At 41.8% G+C, this 22,355-nt stretch overlaps 1 protein-coding gene and 1 long non-coding RNA gene across 4 annotated transcripts; one reads left to right on the top strand and one right to left on the bottom strand.

Moving 5' to 3' along the window:
- Positions 1 to 1,319: 1,319 nt before the first annotated feature.
- PI4K2B (phosphatidylinositol 4-kinase type 2 beta) lies at positions 1,320 to 22,080 on the top strand. 3 transcript variants are annotated; one of them, XM_081924541.1, is made up of 10 exons: positions 1,320 to 1,638; positions 4,528 to 4,685; positions 8,813 to 9,013; positions 9,629 to 9,760; positions 11,237 to 11,390; positions 15,772 to 15,839; positions 16,690 to 16,789; positions 17,797 to 17,930; positions 18,196 to 18,255; positions 19,956 to 22,080. In XM_081924541.1, exons 1-10 carry the CDS (start codon positions 1,347 to 1,349, stop codon positions 20,127 to 20,129), a joined length of 1,473 nt encoding a protein of 490 aa, XP_081780667.1. In that variant the 5' UTR covers positions 1,320 to 1,346; the 3' UTR covers positions 20,130 to 22,080. The 3 variants fall into 3 exon arrangements, with proteins under 3 accessions (XP_081780667.1, XP_081780666.1, XP_081780665.1); XM_081924540.1 differs by having other exon boundaries at positions 4,519 to 4,685; XM_081924539.1 differs by having other exon boundaries at positions 1,320 to 1,695; positions 4,519 to 4,685.
- LOC309377437 lies at positions 1,798 to 2,548 on the bottom strand. The gene is made up of 2 exons (XR_014171570.1): positions 2,390 to 2,548; positions 1,798 to 1,842 (listed from the first exon to the last, which is right to left on the bottom strand). It is a non-coding gene; the product is annotated as an uncharacterized lncRNA (long non-coding RNA).
- Positions 22,081 to 22,355: the final 275 nt, after the last annotated feature.

The raw sequence follows: 22,355 nt of genomic DNA, 5'->3' as shown, positions 1-22,355 counted from the left end.
TCTCCCCTTTCATGATGTAACCGTGATGTATGAGTGATGTAGTTTTGGGGAGTGTAACATGGGGATTAGCAGCTAATAAAAGTCTGGGGGCTCTTTTGTTTGGGGCTTCCATCTTGTTCCACCTTGAGGCAGGTGGGAGAGCTGTCATGACAGTCTTCAATAAAGACCAAGCCTACTGGCTGTTGTTTTGCTCTGGTATGCCTGGCTGGTGTCCTTGTTTTTTGTCCAAGGGACCCCTCAGATTTCTTCGTTAACAAGGCCAAACTTAGATTCGTATTTCAGGTGGTCGACTAAAATCCCTTGTTTTGGCTGCTGATCCCTTATTTTCGAGGCTGATGGTCCCTTATTTTCAAATCAGTAAGTGGACAGCTATGGAAGAAACTGTGATGAAGTTTCAAATCACCAAAGTCCCAAAAGTGATGGTGCTGATTTTGGTAGTGGGCTGTATGTGCATGATATCTGCTGGAGGGGCAAACACCCCCCCAACCCATAGGCGCCGACTCCATGGCGCCTGAGGGGGCCCGAGCCCCCTCAAAAATTCGTTTGGGGAGGCTCCGCCCCCAATAATTTAAGAAAATTATTAGTTATATTATGCTTTGTAAAATCACAAAATTATGTTGGTATTTTTTATTTTCCTTGTTTGACGATAGTTACCTTTTAAAATACATTCAGTAATGAGTTAAAACAAAGCCACTCCCGATCTAGAGAGGGGGTGGGGTTGCGGGCTCTCGACCCATCAACAATCTCGCGGGGCTGGCGTCAGCCCCGCGAGAAGCGGGGATTCCGCCTAGCTCATTAATATTCACCGCCCACGGTGGCAGCCAATCGGTTGCCGCAAAGGGCGGGCCCTCACAGGTTCACTTAAGGTCGGGGCAGCCCGGGGCTCGCCCCTTTCATTCCCCCAGCAGCAGTGGTTTGGAGGTCTTGGGCCCCCCAATATTTTTTATAAGTCGGCGCCCCTGCCCCAACCTATACATAAATTCCTGCAACAGCCTCATCCAGGATGAGAGTACCCCTAAACATTTCTTTGGGGGGGGGGAAATACTAATAATAAAACTGAGTTTCCCCTCCCGGGCGATGACAGGCCTTCCTCCACCACCACCTGTAGCAACGGGATACTGGCCCTTTAAATTCTCAGGTAAGGCGCTTCCGCCCTGCCTGCCTGCCTGCCTCCTCCCCTCCTCCCGCGCCCACCGTGCGCACGCGCAGTAGGCCACCCGCGCTCCCCCTCGCTCTCCCAATGCTGCCCTGACTTTCCCCTCAACTTCGCGAGAGGGAGAGGCGGCCGGACCTTTTCCTCCTCCCCTCCCCCCCCTCCCCGAAGCGCGCGCTGCTCCTTTCCCCTCATGGCGGAGTCCGGGGCCGAGCCGGTTCTCGGCCCAGAGGACGAGGAAGAGGCTGACGACGAGGAGCTGCTCCAGCTGGGGACGGAGGCGGCGCCCGGCAGCCGGGCCGCCAGGGGGGCTCCGGGCGGCGCCGTCAGGGTCGGCAGGGCGGCGGCTGGGCCGCAGCTGGACTACGAGGGGAGAGCCGGCGACGCGGAGGGCGACGGGAGCGACGACGACGACGACGAAGAAGAGGAGCCTCTGCTGGGCTCGGGCCGGAGGGGCGGCCGCCGCCGCCGCCGCAGCGCCACAGGTCAGAGCCGCCTCCGCGCGCCCGGGTTCTGCCCCGGTTTGTTTGCTCGTTTCCAGGGTGAGGCGAGTTCGCAGCGCCCAGGTGGGGGGGGGGGAGGTGGTGGTCGGGCTGTCACCCGGGGCCTCGTGAGTATTTTAATTTATTATTATTTTTCCCTAAAAAAAAAAAAGAGGGGGAGGGGGTTAGAGCTCCTCCCCCCTTTCTCTTAATTTTTTTTTAATAATAATTTTTAATGATTTTCAAATCATATAACATACAAAAGAAAACACATATATCTCAACAAACAAAAACATACCAATAAAATTGACTTCCCCATACCTCCCTTTTACCGCATCCTCATTTTTCCATTTTTTAGCAACCCTTAAATCAATTTTTCTAATTAACTCTCTTTTGAATTGTCTTAAGAGTAACATTTACAGCTGTAATTCTCTGTTTCTTACCCCTTAACATCTTATCAATCCACAATTTTACAACAGTTTTTAAGATATACTTTAAATTTTCCCCAGTCCTCCTCCACTGTCTCTTTCCTCTGGTCGCGGATTATCCGCCGGTCATCTCTGCCAGTCCCATATATTCCGTCACCTTCGTCTGCCATTCTTCTAGAGTAGGTAGTTCTTGCATCTTCCAATACTTTGCCAACAGGATTCTTGCTGCTGTAGTTGCATACATAAAAAATGTCCTATCCTTTTTTGGTACCAGTTGGCCGACCATGCCCAAGAGAAAAGCCTCCGGTTTCTTTACGAATGTCCACTCCCCCCTTTCTCTTAATTAAGGTGGTGGGCTTCCCCCCAGTATGTGAATTTTCCCACATCCCCGCAGCTGAAATAGAACCGTCCGTTTTGCTTCCTCGAGTGTAACCTTGCCCCTTGCCCCCCCTCCAATGAAAACAGGACGTGGCTTCTCTTGTCAGGTTAATCTGGGGGGGGGGGGAGAGCAGGGAAAAAGCTATTTTTTCTGCTTGTGTTTTTGACATTTGTGTGCCCACTGCCATCCGCTTTTATCTTGCGTATCATCTGCATTTCGACTTTCTTTTAAGTCCTCCTGATTTTTAGCATCCGTAAATAAAGTGGTGCCTCAGGTTACAGACTCCGCTAACCCGGAAATAGTGCTTCAGGTTAAGAACTTTGCTTCAGGATGAGAACAGAAATCGTGCTCCGGCGGCTTGGCAGCAGCAGCAGGAGGCCCCAGTAGCTAAAGTGGTGCTTCAGGTTAAGAACAGTTTCAGGTTAAGTACGGACCTCCGGAACGAATTAAGTACTTGACCTGAGGTATCACTGTAGTTGTTGTTTTTAGCTTTCCAAGTGCTTAATTCCCCCTGGTCTGCAAACCTGGTGCAACAGAATGAGGTGGCAGGTGCTGGCTGCTTGTGATTGCTAATCTTTATTTTTTTTAAAAAAGAAGCTTCTTGCAGGTGTAGGAAGCCAGGAGACCGGGCTGGAGCCTTTCACCCCCATGCAGTGGCGTAGCGTGGGGGTGCAGGGGGGCCATCCGCACCGGGCGCAACATCTGGGGGTTAGGGTTAGAGGGCACAAATTACTTGCCTTGCCCCGGGTGCTGACAACCCACGCTACGCCACTGCCCCCATGTACTTGCATGTTGGGGATATTTTATTGGACCAATTGGATACGTTACTTGCTGTTGGATCACAACTGGGGAGACCCAGCTTCAAATCCCCACTCGGCCTGGTAGCTCACTGGATGACCTGGGCTAGTCACTCTGCCTCAGTCTAATCCACCTCGTTAGGGTTATTATGGGGATAATGCCATGAACACAAGTCTTAAACTCTGTGATCAACAAACCCAAAACACATCCCTTCGCCTGAATACTAAGGTGGTATAGTATATTCCACCATGTCATTCTTTCTTTTGCATGTTCAGACCAAGCTTAAGTAATCCTTGGAACAACTCCCTAAAGTAGGTTACTGCTGTTATCTGTACATTGCACGTGAAGGGGAGGATTAATAATCTGTCTTTGCTTACTCCATGAGCTCCTTTTAGAAGTGAGTTGTGAACCAAGAAGTCCCCAATTCAGAAATGCCATTCTGTCTTAAAGCAAAAAGTCCACCTGATGATATGGCTGGTCAGATGCATGCTAGCAAAACAGTGCATGAAAGCACTGTTTGGCCCTTGTGTCTGGCAAACAGACATGGTTTTTTTCAGTAGGTATAGATATTCCATTTTGCTATCATAGTGAACAGTTGCTAATAGGTACAAAGTTTAGATAACCTGAATTGGTACCTGAATTAGTTTGCTTTTCTCTCTCCCATTCCTTTTTCTCATATGATAGATTGTGAACCTTCAGGCAGCAGCTGGCTACCTCGTATTTTAACCTCTGTATAGCACTTAGGAATTGGGATGTGGGTGGCACTGTGGTCTAAACCACTGAGCCTAGGGCTTGCCGATCAGAAGGTCGGCGGTTCGAATCCCCGCAATGGGGTGAGCTCCCGTTGCTCGGTCCCTGCTCCTGCCAACCTAGCAGTTCGAAAGCATGTCAAAGTTCAAGTAGATAAATAGGTACCACTCTGGCAGAAAGGTAAACGGCGTTTCCGTGCGCTGCTCTGGTTCCCCAGAAGCGGCTTAGTCATGCTGGCCACATGACCCGGAAGCTGTACTGGCTCCCTCGGCCAGTAAAGCGAGATGAGCACCGCAACCACAGAGTCGTCTGCAACTGGACCTAACGGTCAGGGGTCCCTTTACCTTTACCTATAGCACTTAGGAAATATAGGTGCTTTATAACTATTATTGTAATCCCATGCCTGCTTACCTGGGAGTATACTCTATGTTGGGACCTAATGGGAATTAATTTTGCAAAGACATGCCAAGGATTGTGTGGTAAGTGATAAACGCTGTTGAGAGTCCTAATTTAAACTGTTTTATTTAGCACATACAGGAAATGTTGGAAGTATTGCAGAAATGAACTTCTTCTTGGATGATCCAGAATTTGCTGAAATCATGCAGCAAGCAGAACAAGCCATAGAAAGTGGAGTCTTTCCGGAAAGAATCTCACAGGGATCCAGTGGGAGCTACTTCGTCAAAGATCCTAAGAGAGTGAGTGCATTGGTTCCCAGACAAGTGTATACCTGATTGGTAAAAAAACAAAAGGTGGAATGCTGAACTAATGGGCAAAGTTAAGTACGCATTGTCATATTGGGGCTTGTTTTGTTAATCCCACACTACGGTTTCTGCAGATGAAATGAAGAGCCTGGAAAAAAATACACCCCCCCTCAAATGATCATATTAAAATGATGGTAAAGGGTCAAAAAACACTTGCTTACTTTTATAACGTAAGATCTTAAAGACAAAGGAACAAGTTGCGTATGAAATTGTTATGGCCTTTGCTTAATAGAATACATTTTGGTATATTAACTAAACTTCAGGAAGATTTCATCCAGCATGGCATCCTTGAGAAGGAGATTGAAAAATGTGGACCAGAGAGTGGCAGAAAATATTTATTTCTTGCCATGGTCTCGTGGTCTCTTGAGTGAAGAAATTGGGCTTGAAGAATTCAAGTAAAGCAGCTTTAACATGAAATCTGTTGGGTTGCAGCATTGTATTTCAAACCAGTTCTGTGACTTTCTCATGACTACCTGTGGCAATAAGCAAATCTTTGTCTCTTTCTCAACTCATTTGTATTCACATGCAATATCTAAGTGAGAGCTCTGCAACAGCTATATTGCCAAAGTATGTTCCAGAATACATCAGGAGTGCCGGGGTGTAGTTGTAACTCGTGTGGCTTGTGTCCTTGTTTAGGGATAGTTTGGAGAATTGTGTGGGTGAGCACAGGTTTAGGTTATAATCCTAACTCCACTTTACCTGGGAGTATACTCCATTTAATTCAGCAGGACCTCTGAGTTCAGCAACTTTTGACTGTTCTGAAAAGCATTTGATATATTTATATATGGACATCAAATTAACATCAAATGTTAATTTGGACTAGATGACCCTTGCGTCCCTTCCAACTCTACAATTCTATTAACATGGTGTATTATTTCAGTTTGGTTTGCTGAATATAAATGAACTGTGTTAAGTCAAGATCGCAGTTGACCTTAGGGCACTGGGAGTTTTTCTGGAAACTCGTACTTTAGTAATAGTGATATTTATACCTTGCCCATCTGGTTGGGTTAACCCAACCACCCTGGGCGGCTTCCAGCAAAATATAAAAACATAATGAAACATTAAAAACTGCCCGATACAGGGCTGGCTATAAAAAGGGGGAAGACACAGGGCTGTAGATAGGATAGTAAGGTCAGAAAATAGAATATTGACTAGCAGGCACAGGTGTTTTTAGTAGCAACCATTTTAGCTGGAGCTATGTGATTAGCTGTAAGAGACAATAGCTAATGTATATTCAGAGCCAGAAGCTCATTTCCCTGAGGCAGCATCTAGTTTCTGGTATACCATATTAATGATTATTGGCAGGGGGATTGTCCCGTGCCATGCCATGTGTGTACCATTGGTAGCAAAAGAGAAACCAAGGTACTGACTCAGCCATTCTGAGCCTTTTAAATTTGTCTTATTTAGCTAATGTTTCTTACCTACGAGGGACGCGGATGGCGCTGTGGGTTAAACCACAGAGCCTAGGACGTGCTGATCAGAAGGTCAGCGGTTCGAATCCATGCAACAGGGTGAGCTCCCGTTGCTCAGTCCCTGCTCCTGCCAACCTAGCAGTTCGAAAGCACGTCAAAGTGCAAGTAGATAAATAGGTACCACTCCGGCGGGAAGGTAAATGGCATATCCATGCGCTGCTCTGGTTCGCCAGAAGCGGCTTAGTCCTGCTGGCCACATGACCTGGAAGCTGTACGCCGGCTCCCGCGGCCATAAAGCGAGATGATCCCCAGAGTCGGTCATGACTGGACCTAATGGTCAGGGGTCCCTTTACCTTTACTTCTTACCTATAGAAGATTTCTAGCAGAACTTTTATTATATAGAGAGGCTAATGGTTCGTAAAATCCTAAGAGAACCGTTCTGAGCAGTAGAACCAATAAGACAAAAGGTATTGTGGCACCTTAGAGGTTGGCTGATTTGCTGTGACGTGGGTTTTTGGCTCATCCTTATTAAAATATGAACTCAAATTTCTCTTTTGTTTAGAATGCAGATGACATACCCCACACTACTATAGCAGTGAGTTCAGTTGTTTGCCCTGTGCCATGTTGTTCCAACACAAAACAAGAAATCATTATTAAACTACTCCCCTTTTCCTCGTTCTCTCCCATTTAAGCAGTTTACAGGTACAGGCCTGCTCAACTTCAATAGTAGAACTGCATTGCACATCTTCAGGCCACCCATATGTCTCACTACATTTTAAAGACTTGTCTCTAGGGAACAACTTACTTATCATTTTCAGGAAGTCAACTGGAACTGAGAAAGTGGTTGTGTATGTTTATGTGAGCTGAAGGATGCTGCAGACAAAGCAATTTAATATAGTGAAAGATAATGGTGATCTAATGAACTCAAATACTGATTGCCAACCTAAGACTTTCTTCCAGTAGCACCTTAAAGACCAACTAAGTTAGTTCTTGGTATGAGCTTTCGTGTGCATGCACACTTCTTCAGATACCAACTAAGTTAGTTCTTGGTATGAGCCTTCGTGTGCATCTGAAGAAGTGTGCATGCACACGAAAGCTCATACCAAGAACTAACTTAGTTGGTCTTTAAGGTGCTACTGGAAGGATTTTTTTTTCTTTGACTATGGCAGACCAACACGGCTACCTATTTGTAACTAAGACTTTCTGTCTGACTTAAAGTGACTGAATGCTCTTCCTTTTGTTATAATCCTATTTTAATGCAAAATGTATGCTCACTAATTCTCTTACTTAACTATTCCTTTGGACAGTGTCTAATGGAGGTCATTGATTGCAGGATGTGTAACTGGTGAATGTACTGTATTTATGAATGAGCCCTTGGTAATAAAGCAGTAGATACTGGGTCCAGTCATACTCTTGTCAGTGACTTAGGCTTGATATCTATCATCTCTCTCTAGGGGTCTTTTACTGTCAGCAGATCAACCCAAAGCAGCCAGTCATGTACACACTTTACAGCAAAGCTTGCATTGTATGTTTTAGCAGAATGCTTCCTTCTAAAAAGAGTTTGAGCTTAATTATATACAGTATTTTGATGCAAGCTGTAAATGAATTACTTTTGAAAACTCCATTTGCACATTTTTAGTCGTTATCCATAGTGCCTTAGGGTATTTTACTGTAGGTTTCATCATCATTTTGGTCGTTCAGTATAGCAAACCTCATAGATAAGAATAAGGATTGGCCAAATTGACATTATTCTCAGTTAGTACTCGGTTCAGTGCATAGTCAGTCTTTCAGCATACTTCTGGTTGCTGCAAAGGTAAATCTAATAAAATTGCCACTTTCAATGCTCATATGCAGAGCTAGAGTTCAGCTAAATATAAGTTCAGCTGAAAAGAAATAGAGTTCAGCTGAATAGAATTGCATTATATTATTTCCATTCTAACATAGATCAGTTGTGATCCCAGATAAAACAAAAAGCAATTCCTTTTGTCTTTTTATTTTTTAAATACTCAATTTCTATGGGTAAAGCAGGTTGTATTTCTGCTGCGTATATTCTCTAAGCCATTCTGTTAGGCCCCTCACTTGAGTAGTTTAGTGAAGGCATTGGAACTCAGAAGCTAAAGGCACAGAATCTGATTCCTCCCGCTTAAAATGTGAAATATGTGTTACTGTGTACACTGTTTGAGAAAGTGTGTGTACTTGTTTGAAGGGAATGCTCACACATTCATGGACCATTTTTCTCACGAATTTAGAATTTGCAGACAATTTTATACTGTACCAAATGAAGATGTTGACGTTTTGTTTCCTGTTTTGCTGCCTTTATTTAAAGTGTATTTATATTGTACTTGAGCCACAAAGAAGAGATTTTGTAAGAGCTGCTAGTCACCTTAACAAAACCCAGAGAAATAGTCTTGTTGTTCTCTCCAACTGTGTGACGCTAAGTCACATCACACAGCACACAACAACATGGTTGCATTCCACAGTGTGAGTTGTAATAGGTGTGGCCCTAGTGAGAACTCTAGCCAAGGCTATTCAGGAGCCAAACTGTTCCATAGATTGTAAAATACCAGGTGGACATAATACGTTCTTTGACTGCTTTCAGAATGAAGGCATTGCAATAAATACAAACTACTTATGTACTTCTTTCCTCAGAAATCTATTGGAGTATTTAAACCAAAATCCGAAGAGCCTTATGGTCACCTAAACCCAAAATGGACCAAGTATTTTCACAAAATGTGTTGCCCTTGCTGTTTTGGCAGAGGCTGTCTTGTTCCTAATCAAGGATACCTCTCTGAAACTGGTGCCTATCTTGTGGACAGTAAATTGGGATTGGGAGTGGTGCCTAAAACAAAGGTAAGAAAGATTTGTACCAGGAGCTGACTCTGTAGAAATAAGACTTTGCAACCTAAACTGTGTAACTAAGGGGTGCAGGGAGGGTGGGGGAGGGGCACTGGGAGCCACAGCGGGGGGGGGGGCCCACTTACTGTGCCCAAGCCACCTGGAAGTGATGCGGTGGCTTGGGAACCTGCAGGTTTCGTGCTGCCCGAAAAAGCAATGTGGGCCTGCAAGGCGCCAGAGCAAAATGGGACTTGGGCACTGGGATTCTGTTCCTAGGAAGTAATGACCAAAGTCACTGTAGCACATATCTTAATGACTAACCAGGACAGCTGCAACATTTTCTACACGGGCTGCTTTTGAAGCCTATCCCTATACTTAAGTCAGTTCAAACTGAGGCTGCCCATTTAATTACAGGATTAAGCTGAAGGAAGCACATTGCACTTACGTTCAGAACATTTAAACTGGCTTCCTGTTGTTTCTGGATTAGACAAAGTGTTTTTAATCTTTGAAGTTCAAAATGGTTGAGGCCCAGTTATCTAAGCCAACACCTTATTCCTTATATTAAGTGTCCACACTTATAGTCTCCAAAGCTAAAGACTCTAAATCCTGTTTTATGTTGTTTGTTTTAAGGTTATCTGGATAGTTAGTGAGACCTTCAACTACAGTGCAATAGATCGTGCTAAATCAAGAGGCAAAAAATATGCTTTGGAAAAAGTGCCAAAAGTTGGCAAAAAATTTCATCGAATAGGACTACCTCCTAAGGTAAGCCCTTTGAAATGCTTTATTTCCATAGTGTTTCAAGGGATTTCCTCCCTTTCTGATGGTCAGAATTCAAAAAGCACTATCTCCTCATACCAAATGCCCAATTCTTAAAAGTGGGATTGCGTCTCAAGAAAAGTTAGAAAGAAAACTAAGCACCTCACTGGGTATACCAATGCTCATGGTTTTACTTTCGTTCCGAAATAATACTTTGTGTGTTTTGTATGTCTTTTCTTTGATCTTCTTTGTTTGTTTGGCCTTATTAAGACTGTTATTACTATCTCCTTATTGCTGCCACTTCCCATTAACTCTTATTATCTTCAGATTTCTGTATAATCCCCGTTGCTCAAAAGAGTCCTACAAATGACACTGAGAAGTTACCCAGGCTCTAGGAAAATATAGGCACAGCTGTCTGTTTGGCACAATTCAGAAGAAGTGCAGAAACAAGAATATGGCCAAGAAAATTGCTGAATAACATTTTCAGTTGTTGCAGGCGGTGATGCAATTTCCTGCATAGTTCATGCCTCCCACCATGATTAGCATAGTCAAAATAATACAAATCAAGAGATATATCTCAAACTTGCATTATTTTCACAGGTTTCCACAACCAGGCTGTTCAAATTCAGAGTTCTAATGTGTCTGTAACAGGGAATGTCTCTAATAGTTCCACAACCGCCAGACTTATCTAGGGTTGCCATACGTCCAGAATTTTCTGGACATAGCCAGGATTCGGCTGTCAGAAACAGTGTCTGGGTGGAAATCGCTGAAATGTCCAAGGAAATCCAGATGTATGGCAACCCATCTCGGCAGTGTCATTTTGGCAATTATCCTTAAAAATAGCTCTTTTTTGCTCAATAATTTTTGTGTCCAGATTTTCGGTTACTGTATTGAAATATGGCAACCCCAGCCTTACCTATTGCTTCAGTTTTCTTTTCCCCTAGCACATACTGGAATATTTTTGTCTATTTTAACTCAAATTTAACAGCTCTCAGATCTCAACTTGAATCAGTTTCATGGGCTGAATCTATTCCAAGTCCAAAGTTTTGGAGGATAAGTCTATTAAAAGCTTCTGGTTATGATTATTATTATTTCTCCAATATGCCTCTGAATACCAGGTGCTAAGGATAAAAGTGGGTGCATGCTGCTTGTGGGTGCAACTTGTATCCTGGTTGTGGGCTTTCTGTAGGCCTCTGTTGGCCACTGCGACAACAAGATGCTGGACTGGAAGGGCTACTAACCTGAACCAGCAGGCTCTTTTATGTTCTTATTTATGTCAGAATCAGCAGGGGTGCTCTTTTGTTCATATGCTACATTTGTTCTTGAGGCAGGATGCTAAATAAATAAACAATTTAAATTAATAAAGTTAAAATAAGTAGTTGATATCATGCAAATCGAGAACAGAACACTACTTTGGATATTAGGTACTTTAAGAATCGATTTTGTTCCTTTTCTTAATGCAGGGTTTATTTTAAATTTCAGGTTGGCTCCTTTCAGCTATTTGTGGAAGGCTACAAAGAAGCTGACTATTGGCTCAGGAAATTTGAAACAGACCCTTTGCCCGAGAATACAAGGAAACAGTTTCAGTCTCAGTTTGAAAGATTGGTAGTGCTTGATTACGTAATCAGAAACACTGGTATTTAATAGTTTGTTTGTTTTTTACTTCCATAGCTCATACTCATTTTTCTGGCATACCTGCTCAACAAATAATTAGGTGGGCTCCCAGTGGGAAATTTCCTAGGACAGCTCGTGGGGGTCCATGTTAGTGCTGATCCTTAAATTCTCATTTGTTCCTTTGTAGCCCTATCTGTACTTGCCCCACACAGGTGAAGTCAGGGCTGGGACAAGTGGTGGTGGTTTGTGGGGAACAGCCTCACAGATAAAATTGGGAGACATGCCAGTATTCATTAGGTCCTTGGCTGGAGGTTTTCAAACCCTATTTGAGAGATTTGACACTGTTTGAAGGAATATGCTTATACTGTGCTAGAGCAGGGATGGGGAATCTGTTTCAGCTTAAGGATCACATTCCCATTTGAGCAACCTTTTGGAGGCCGCATGGCAGTGGTAGGCTTGAGCAGACAATAGATGTGGATTTTAATTTTGTATAGTAGACTACCCCCCAGCTGGGAAAACAAGAAGCATTGTCAGAACCCAGGGTCATATTTCAGCTTTGCAAAACTACTCAAGGAGGGTGCAAAGCAGGGCTGGTGAGCCTAGGAAGAGTCCCAAGGGCCAGACACAGGGCTGCATTTGGCCCCAGGGTCCTATCTCTGTGCCCCAAAAAGGGCAATTGCTATGAATGTCCATTCTTTGCTGTCATGTACTAATGACGTACTATGAATCAAGCAAGGCATTCCTCTGCATTTTAGAGGAAAGGCTTCACATACTGTTAATTTGAGAAGGGCTTCTGAGAGTTGTTGCCAGTCAAATGTTTGGGTTGGACTGATACTTGCATCTCTCTCTGTTCCTGAGATTATAAAAGGTAGCTCATTTATGCATAAACCCTTTCTAGAAGGGTAGCTGTGTTTGTCTCTTGCAGCAGCAGTATTCTTTTGTTGCTCGTAGGGGAGTAGAAATCTTTACCGTTTCATCATCATCATCAGGTTTTCATATTTGTTCCTAGGAACAAATGAGAAAGTGTGGGCTCAACCAAACAGAAACTGTCACATCATAGTCAAGATGGTTGTGTTCAAGGGCTTCCTCATCAGTGTGCTCTCAGTAGTTTAGCTGGTGTGGGCAGCAAAATGTCATAACTGGCCCATGTAGCAGAATAGCTGTGGCTTCATCTACCGCAGAACTTCCCAAACTGTGTGTCACAACACCGTTAGTGTATCGGCTGCAGTGTGTCGCACAAGCGCTCCCCACACTCCTCCTGGGGTTGGAAAGGGGTTAGTGTAACCTCCAGTTTGCTAGTACAGTGGTACCTCGGGTTACATATGCTTCAGTTTACAGACTCCGCTAACACAGAAATAGTGCTTCAGGTTAAGAACTTTGCTTCAGGATGAGAACAGAAATTGTGCTCCGGCGGTGCAGCGGCAGCAGGAGGCCCCATTAGCTAAAGTGGTGCTTCAGGTTAAGAACAGTTTCAGGTTAAGTACGGACCTCCGGAACGAATTAAGTACTTGACCTGAGGTATCACTGTAGTTGTTGTTTTTAGCTTTCCAAGTGCTTAATTCCCCCTGGTCCGCAAACCTGGTGCAACAGAATGAGGTGGCAGGTGCTGGCTGCTTGTGATTGCTGATCTTTATTTTTTATTTTTTAAAAAGAAGCTTCTTGCAGGTGTAGGAAACCAGGAGACCGGGCTGGAGCCTTTCATCCCCATGTACTTGCGTGTTGGGAATATTTTATTGGACCAATTGGATACGTTACTTGCTGTTGGATCACAACTGGGGAGACCCAGCTTCAAATCCCCACTTGGCCTGGTAGCTCACTGGATGACCTGGGCTAGTCACTCTGCCTCAGTCTAATCCACCTCGTTAGGGTTATTATGGGGATAATGCCATGAACACAAGTCTTAAACTCTGTGATCAACAAACCCAAAACACATCCCTTCACCTGAATCCTAAGGTGGTATAGTCTGTTCCACCATACCATTCTTTCTTTTGCATGTTCAGACCAAGCTTAAGTAATCCTTGGAACAACTCCCTAAAGTAGGTACCACTGTAAAACTGAATTACTTTGTTGTGGAATGATGCATGTCTGAAAAGCGTACCACTGACATGAAAAGTTTGGAAATCTCTGATCTACTGCCTCACTGTGAGATTTATCTATGGCAGTGTTTTTCAACCTTTTTTGGGCAAAGGCACACTTGTTTCATGAAAAAAATCACGAAGCACACCACCATTAGAAAATGTTAAAAAATTTAACTCTGTGCCTATATTGACTATATATAAAGTAATTCTCTTGAATAGGAATCAAATAAACACAAAGAAAGTATTTTATAATTACTTTATTATGAAATAGTAAGTAAACAGAAATATGAAAAAATTATAAAATACTTTATTTTTAAATCTTTCGAATTTTTCAATTTTTCCCACGGCACACTAGGCAACATCTCGCGGCACACTAGTGTGCCGCGGAACAGTGGTTGAAAAACACTGATCTATGGGACCATTAAAATGATATACACTGTAGCAACATAGTGTTATTTGCAGCAGAGGTTCTTCAGAGATGTTTGACCTTCACACTCAGCTGAAGATAGCTCAGTTGGTAGAGCATGAGATTCTTATTAATCTCCGGGTCGTGGATTTGAGCTCCACGCTGGGCGAAAGGATCCTGCATTGCAGGGGGTTGGACTAGATGACGCTCGTGGTCCCTTCCAAGTCTGCAATCCTATGATTCTATGATTCCCCAATGCTTACACTTGTGGATATCTTTTTTAAGGTTCCCATTTGATCTCTTAGCAGCTACTTTGACATACAGTGGTGCCCCGCAAGACAAATGCCTCGCAAGATGGAAAACCCGCTAGACGAAAGGGTTTTCCGTTTTGGAGGGACTTTGCAAAACGAATTTCCTATGGGCTTGCTTTGCAAGACGAAAATGTCTTGCGAGTTCCTGCGGGTTTTTTCCCCTCCCCCCCTTTTTCCAAGCCGCTTAACAGCTGATCCGCTAAGTCGCTTAACAGCTGATCCGCTAAGCTGCTTAACAGCTGATCTGCTAAGCCGCTTATCAGCTGATCCGCTAAGCCGCTAATGGGCTTGCTTCACAAGACGAAAAAACCGCAAGACGAAGAGACTCGCGGAACGGATTCTTTTCGTCTTGCGAGGCACCACTGTAGCGGGAAATGGCTCCTGTTAGAAAATGTCACTTCTAAAAGGCAACTGGAGCTGCAGAGGAGAATTAACTAGTGTTGGGTACCAGCTCCTGTTTCTTCTTTCTGATAGTCCCATATATTCTTAAGTCTCCAAAAACTGTCCCACCAGTTGTTCTGATAGGTAGAAGGAAGCTCCTTCCTCAAATGCTTATTTATTTTATCATTTTAAAAAAAAACCAGACATGGACATGATGCAGTTCATAAGACAGTGTTATAATAGGACTAGGTTATATTGATATTGTCCTGGAATTTTTCATTCCAAAATAACATAAATAAAAACCATCGTTCCAAGAAACTTTGTTCATTGCTTGCTTTTCTGTAGTACATTAATTTTGTCATTAGTACAACATCCCAGATTCTCCACAGCCTTTCTGAAACTAATGGTCCCATCATGTTTTTACAAGCTTTGACAATACATATTTTCAGAGCTGGGAGGTAATGTATTACTTCCAGATCTCCCCCCAGTACTGTATATTTCAGATAACACAATAGTAGTGTTTTAAGGTCATATGGTATTGGATCCACTATTATTTCTGTAATGGAATTACAAATTGTCCTCCAATATTTTTTTATTATTATTGGACAGTGTAAAAATATGTGTACAGTATAAAATCTGAAAGAGATCTGTGGACTTTGCAGAAACAGTTTTGCACAGTTGGATATATGTGACTTGATCAGCATGGTGTTAGATTGGTATAGCTTTTAATAAACATTTTCCTTTAGCTTTATCAATATTTATGTTAGTTGAATCTTGGCCCATGTCCAGCTCCATTCTGCTGTAGCTTCCTCAAATGTTTAGTGAGAGGAGGAGGAAATTGTTGTGTTTCTTCCTTTATAAGTAAAGGAGTATTTAAGCAAAGGATTCTTACTGTTCTGAAAAAGGGACCCAAATATTTTTGTGAACTTCTGCCTCAGCACAAATAAAGTCCCCCTTGTAGTTAAAGAGGGAGGACAAAAAACTCCCCATATAATGAAATTCAAAATATGAATTGTATCATGAGGATTGCATGTTCTGACTATTGCTGCTTCATGAAAAAACGTGGCATTGTAATTTATATGCAATTTTTATTTATTTAACTATCCCAGTTCTCTAAAAAATGATACATTTATGATAATTATATTGGATTTTTTTCATTTCAAATATATGCTTTATTCTAATGCATTTCACTGATTCTGCCCCCTTCCTCCCTTATTTTATTTGAAGATAGAGGCAATGACAATTGGCTAGTCAGATATGAAAAGCAGAGTGATGAGAGTGAACTTTCTGATAAGGTAAGACAAAAGATGCTTGTGCTATCATTAAATAATACAGATATTGGTAATAAGACAGTGTCTGCGTTCAGGCTTACTATCTAAATGCCATGAGGGGAAAGGAAAAGGAAATGGGAGGGAGGAGGAAAATAGCAGGCGTAGGCAGTAGTTCTTAGTTCTTGTAACAACCAGAATAAATTGAAAGAGTTCCACAAGAGGAGGAGCCAAAGGTTGCTGATCTCTCAGCTCAGTCCTGAAGCCCCATATGCATGTGTGTGTCTCTCAGCTGTAGCCTCGTATAATGGCTGCTGATAGATGACAGTTGGAGAGAAATGAAATAACAGGCACACAGCTATGTTGCAGTGATGTTTCCTAAACCCTAAATTCAAATATGAAAGCTTTGTTGTTATGTCAGATATCATATTTGAAGGTTTTTTTTTTATCCCCCACAAAGATTACACTTACTATGCTATACCACATGTTACATTCAAAATTATTAATGTTATGTGAATTACCGCAGGTAGAACAAATAGTTGATAACAACTATCATCCCGTTACATTAGGCCAAGAGCAACACAAGTGAGCACGCCCTCTCAGACTAATAAAAACACTAAGCTAGTGTTGCAATAAGGCAAGAGTTAAGTTCTATCCAGTGGTGGAATATATGTACAACGTGGAATTTTTTATATTGTTGGATCGAGCTTGTGATGTGATAATGAGCATGTTATAACCAGTAATTAATATATTTGATATTTTTTGAGTTGGTTTTCACCTATGTAGCATTATAAGTATCTTTGTTTATTGTATAATCCTGTTTCTGTGACTATTCAGAATAAAAATAATTTTAAAACTAAAAGTACTTTTCTTTCAGGATATTCAGTGGATTGATAAAAAAGAACCTATTATTAAAATTGCAGCAATTGATAATGGTTTAGCTTTTCCTTTCAAACATCCTGATGAATGGAGAGCATGTAAGTTTTAAAAAAACACAACAAGAAGTTGAATAAATGTATCTACTTTTCATATGTGTGACTATCTCTTTCTAAATAACTTTTTTGTCTAGTGGTTCATCATAGTGATTATGCATTTTGCTCATAGATGGTATAAAATCTGAGAGCTATCACTGTTGCCTATGTGAACCTCCCTAAGCACTAAGGTCTGCTGGGAATGCAAGACTCTGCATTCTGTCTCTTGTAGTGGCAAAGGTGCATAGTGGGGCATTTTATATGGACGCGGGTGGCGCTGTGGTCTAAACCACTGAGCCTAGGGCTTGCCGATCGGAAGGTCGGCAGTTCGAATCCCTGTGACGGGGTGAGCTCCCGTTTCTCAGTCCCAGCTCCTGCCAACCTAGCAGTTCGAAAGCACATCAAAGTGCAAGTAGATAAATAGGTACCACTCTGGCAGAAAGGTAAATGGCGTTTCCGTGCGCTGCTCTGGTTCGCCAGAAGCGGCTTAGTCATGCTGGCCACATGACCCGGAAAAACTGTGGACAAATGTCAGCTCCCTCAGCCAGTAAAGTGAGATGAGCACCGCAACTCCATAGTCGTTCACAACTGGACTTGACTGTCACGGGTCCTTTACCTTTTTACCCATCCTTTTGAAAAACCCTTTCAAAGGAAGTTCACTATTCCCCCACTTTTTTGAGCTTTCATCATCTTAGCAGAATGTCATTATTTATAACTGCTTTTGAAAAGAAAGAGAACGATGTTATCTATTATTAACTTGTAGCTGGTTGTTTTATATTTATTATATTTTGTATTTATTGTGTTTTAAGCACTAAATTGGCATAAATTGCTCTTCTCAGCTGCGTTTTTTTTTCAGTCTTTCAACTTGTCAGTTAACAGGTTAATTTTAGTTAATTTTTAGCACAAGGTTGTAAGCAGGATTGTGTATATCAAGTTGCATTTCCTGAAGTCAGCAAATGCATCTAAAAGCTTGACTATGTAAACCACCTTTTTTTCTTCCTATCTTCCGCTAGATCCATTTCATTGGGCTTGGCTTCCACAAGCAAAGGTCCCCTTTTCTCAAGAAACAATAGATTTGATTCTTCCTCGTATTTCTGACATGAACTTTGTACAGGATCTTTGCGAAGATCTTTATGAATTGTTCAAGGTAACTTCAAATATATATTCGGCAGAACTAGTTAAAGTAGTGTGCGATACCTGGCAGGAAATGTAAATGTTCTGAATTGGCGATAGCTGTGAAAGCATTCTGCCCGCAAAATATTTATGACAAATTTGGACCCCTGGCAAAATATGATTTATTATTTAAGGTGGCATGCTGTGTACTGCTATAAATCTCTGGTTGCATAAGGGATAAGTTTGGTTTGAGTTAAGAAACTTTCTGAAACTTTACTTTTTCATTTCTTTCAATTAAGACCGACAAAGGTTTTGACAAGGCTACATTTGAAAAGCAAATGTCTGTGATGAGAGGACAGGTAAGAATGCTTTTCATTGTAACTGTTCCTTTAAAAATACACTTTGCAATATATATGCACGGAAAACAATTATTCCTCAGTTGCTCTTTATTAAAGACAAAGTCAGTAATCCTATTCAGACTTATCTAGGACTTAATGGTACTTCTGATTAGAGGTATATAGCATTGTGCTATAAACTACATTGAATCTGGTTATGACTTAACCGGTACTATAAACTGATGGGCCACGTAACCAATAACTTCATATTCTTAAACAGCCTGGAAACTAATGTGTCAGTCTGTATAACAAACCCCCTGTTCCTCCAAGTAGTTTCTTGACTTTGCTGATCATCTTGCAGTTGACCTAGTAAGGATCACCACACACTTCAACCCTTATGGATGTTGCCGTATTGCCCATTCTAATTTATTTGTATATTGCATTGTCTACAAATACATTTGTATTCAGAGTAGTTAATAGAAAATGGAAGTCTAAATATTTCCATGTAGTCACACTACATCACTATGATACAACTTGATCATTAAACAATTTTCATTTCAAATATATCAGAAATATAAGTTAGCCTAAAATTTAGCAGTAGGTCAGTTAAAAATATCCAATACCTTTGCATCCTAGGGTAGCCACACAGCTGAGAACATTAGTTCCTAGCAACTGTCCCTCCTTCAAAAGCTTCTATACCTCTACTTGAAAGGTCAGAAAGGCACCTCATAGTACTTCTGATACTTGGGGCCCCAGTACTGGATAGTACGGCAAGGAAACAGCCATCTCCTAATGCAAACCACCTGTCCCCTAAACTTCTTGTGCAAACCACCTGTCCCCTCTAAACATGTTAAATTCTTATTTAGACAGTTCGCATCTTGCCCTTCATCTGAAGATCTCAGGGCAGGTAGTGGCAAAATTCAATAAAATGCCATATACCTAAGATCATAAAATCACTGGAATTGCATAAATCACAGCAATTACCGTATTTTTCACTCTATAGGACACACTTTTTCCCTATAGGACACTTTTTTTCCCCCTCCAAAAATTAAGGGGGAATGTGTGTGCGTCCTATGGAGTGAATGCAGGCTCCTTGGCTTCAGCAATAGCAATGCGAAGCCTCCGAAGCGCAGAGGGAGTGCTTCCTCCGTGCTCCGGAGGCTTCACGTTGCTTTCGCTGAAGCCTGGAGAGCGAGAGGGGTCGGTGTGCGCAGCGGGAACTTGCACTGCGCTCTGAAGGCTTCAGGGATAGCCGCATGAAGCCGGGAGAGCAAGACTCTCCTGGCTTCAGCAGAGAGGGAGAACTGCACAGTGCCCCTTCAGCCAAGCGGGAGGAGAAATGGAAGGGTTTCTCTTTCTCCTGCCGCTTCGCTGAAGGGGTGCTGAGCAGAGAGGGGGAGATTTTTTTTTTCTTGTTCTCCCCCTCTAAAACAAGGTGCATCCTATGGTCAGGTGCGTCCTATAGAGCAAAAAATACGGTACTACACACCAGTGACCATTCACAAAAGCCCGGGTTAAAAAACCATGTTTTGAGCTGGTGCCTGAATGCTATCAAAGTGGGTGCTACCCAAATGTCATATTGCCAGGGTGCCACCACAAAGCAGTCCCATTCACACATCAAGTTTTACTGAAATTTTCTGAAATTTTACTTCAGGAAAAGATGCTTGTACTATACTGCTATCTCTTTATAGGCAGTTTGATGCCATATACTTTTGTGCCTACAGATACTTAATCTTATTCAGGCATTAAAGGATGGAAGAAGTCCTCTTCAGCTTGTTCAGATGCCTCGTGTGATTGTGGAAAGAAGTCATGGTGGAAGTCAAGGACGAATTGTTCACCTGAGCAATGCGTTTACACAGACTTTCCACAGCCGGAAGCCATTCTTTTCCTCTTGGTAGAGACACGTAAATGTCTTCAATTTAGCAAGACTTTCTGTTGTGTGAAAGTTTTAGAATAATGTAATTCTGCTGTACACAAAGTGCTGGACTGCCAAAACCTCAGAACTTTTAAAAGTTTTGTGTTTTGAATGTAATACGTTTACAGTTTAAAATTGTGAAATTTTACTTCAGGGAAATGCGCTTGTCCTATACTGTATTTTTATAGACAGTTTAATGTTTTCTGTATCTAACATTAAAAGGGAAAAGAAGTTTACAGATGCCAAAGACTACTTTTGCATAAATTGTAGGAAAGAACTGCTCTGTTGGATACAAATGTCAGAAATCAAAGTCTAATTTTCCTTGTTGGAAATGAAGCACAGCCTTCTCATTCCTCTACTGCAAGAAAGCTGCTTGAACTTTTGCAACAATTACCAAATATCTGCATGGGTTTCTTACAGGTTTATATTCTCAAATATTACAGATTTATATTCTCAAATGTTACAGAATTATATCTTGATCAGTTTACTGTGGAGATCTGGGACCAATACTATTACATCTTAATTTGGAGAATAAATGACATGAAAGACCAAATTATTCCTGCAAATCCGAAGGAAACTTAATTATTTCATAGTTTTTTATGCTCTGGTGGTTTGTTTTTTTAACAGAATACACAAACCCCCTAAATGGTGAGGCTTGTATCCCTCTTTCCTTCTGCATCAACACTTTGAGGGTGAAAATAGGAATGAGCCTCAAATTTATGTCCCTCACATACTTAAATTATATTGTGTGATGTACATCCCACAAGCAATGTGTGTGTAGATTTCACCCCTGCTTTTTTAAAAAAGTGAAATTGTTTAAATGGGTCCAATTAATATATATGAAGCTCTCAGGTTATACGTTGGAAATAGATGAACAGGTGGAGGAGTGCTGATGAACTCCTCCATCTATAAACGGTACAGGTGGGGCTGTGTGAGAATATTCTCTAAATCACTCACAGGTAGCGTTCTCCCCCCTGCCCAGCAACAGTTGAACCAGCTGCAGACCACTTTCTTAATGCTTAAACAAATCCTTATAGGGAAAAGAAGATGAAGGCATGTTCAATGTCCTTTATTGATACTTCAGGGTCTCCCAAGGTGTATTTGTAGACTGAGTTCAGGATTTAGGGTGACATTACATTTTTTAGGAATGCACATACAGCTTGTCTCTTTGCATAGCTATTGCCTTGTCTCGATTCTTTGTGGTTCACTTGTATAGATGGAGAATGGAAAAGGTTAATATATTGATCAATCACAATATTATATTTCTTGAAACTGTTATCAATGCCCATTAAATACATCAGCTGACGCCAAAGTGGAAACCTCCAGTTACTAATATATTAAGAGCCCGCTCCTTTGAATTGTTGGATAGCAGCTCAGTCCAAACCAGACTGTGAATCAGAAGTTTATTGTGGATTCCTGGCCATTTATAGTCATGAGATTCCTCAGCAACCCAGAGCAATTTTGTTGGATTTAACTTGGCATAAAACATCAGTTGCAGAGGTAATTTTACAGAAACTTGGAATTTAGTAACACCTGTTGTACATTCATTGTTCTGCTTGAATGTGAGGACCTCGGGTACCATCTGTAGGAAAGATTGCTTCTATGGAAAATGTTTTTTGAATTTTTAGCCATGCTGTTATCTCAAGCTGCTAAGCAATACTCCTGAACTCCCCAGATTGGCCTTTTTATTTTTTTATGTTTTGAGGGGGTTGATAAAATGTAGCATGTTAGAGCAATGCACTTAATATACTAAATAAAATGTCTAAGCCTTAAAATGTAAAGCATACTGTGGATTTTAAAAAAACAACCAAACTGTCACATTTCTAAGTTTATTGTGGCTTCAGTTTTTATCAACCCTTGTAATTTTTTTATGAATGCGTAAGATCACCAGACTTTGCTGTCTTAAAACAATAAAAATGATGGTCTGAAATGTACCTCTTTTTGGTCTCATAATTATTACATCTGTATCCCACTTCTTAGCTTAAGACTGGTATGCATGGATCCCGTCCCCCCACTTTTTAGTATTATTATTATCCTTGCAACAGTTATGTGAATTAATTCAGGCTGCTGGAAGTGTGACCTGAGTTTACTCCGTTAATTTTATGACTGAATAGGATTTGAATCTTGGTTTCTGGCTCATGCCTTCCAAGTGAACAGGCTACATTCATTATCCAACCATGCATCAAAGATCAAAATCACTTGCTAGGCT

The sequence above is a fragment of the Podarcis melisellensis genome (assembly GCF_964234715.1).
Source record: "Podarcis melisellensis genome assembly, chromosome: 9".
Classification (NCBI taxonomy): Eukaryota; Metazoa; Chordata; class Lepidosauria; order Squamata; family Lacertidae; genus Podarcis; species Podarcis melisellensis.
Note: the sequence above shows the minus strand (reverse complement) of the source record. Positions and strands in the feature narration are given on the sequence as shown.

Coding starts and splice junctions, on each gene's coding strand:
- PI4K2B (XM_081924539.1), top strand. CDS start 1,347: ATGGCGGAGTCCGGGGCCGAGCCGGTTCTCGGCCCAGAGGACGAGGAA. Junction 16,790..17,796: donor TCCTGATGAATGGAGAGCAT/GTAAGTTTTAAA, acceptor ATCTTCCGCTAG/ATCCATTTCATTGGGCTTGG. Junction 17,931..18,195: donor ATCTTTATGAATTGTTCAAG/GTAACTTCAAAT, acceptor CTTTCAATTAAG/ACCGACAAAGGTTTTGACAA.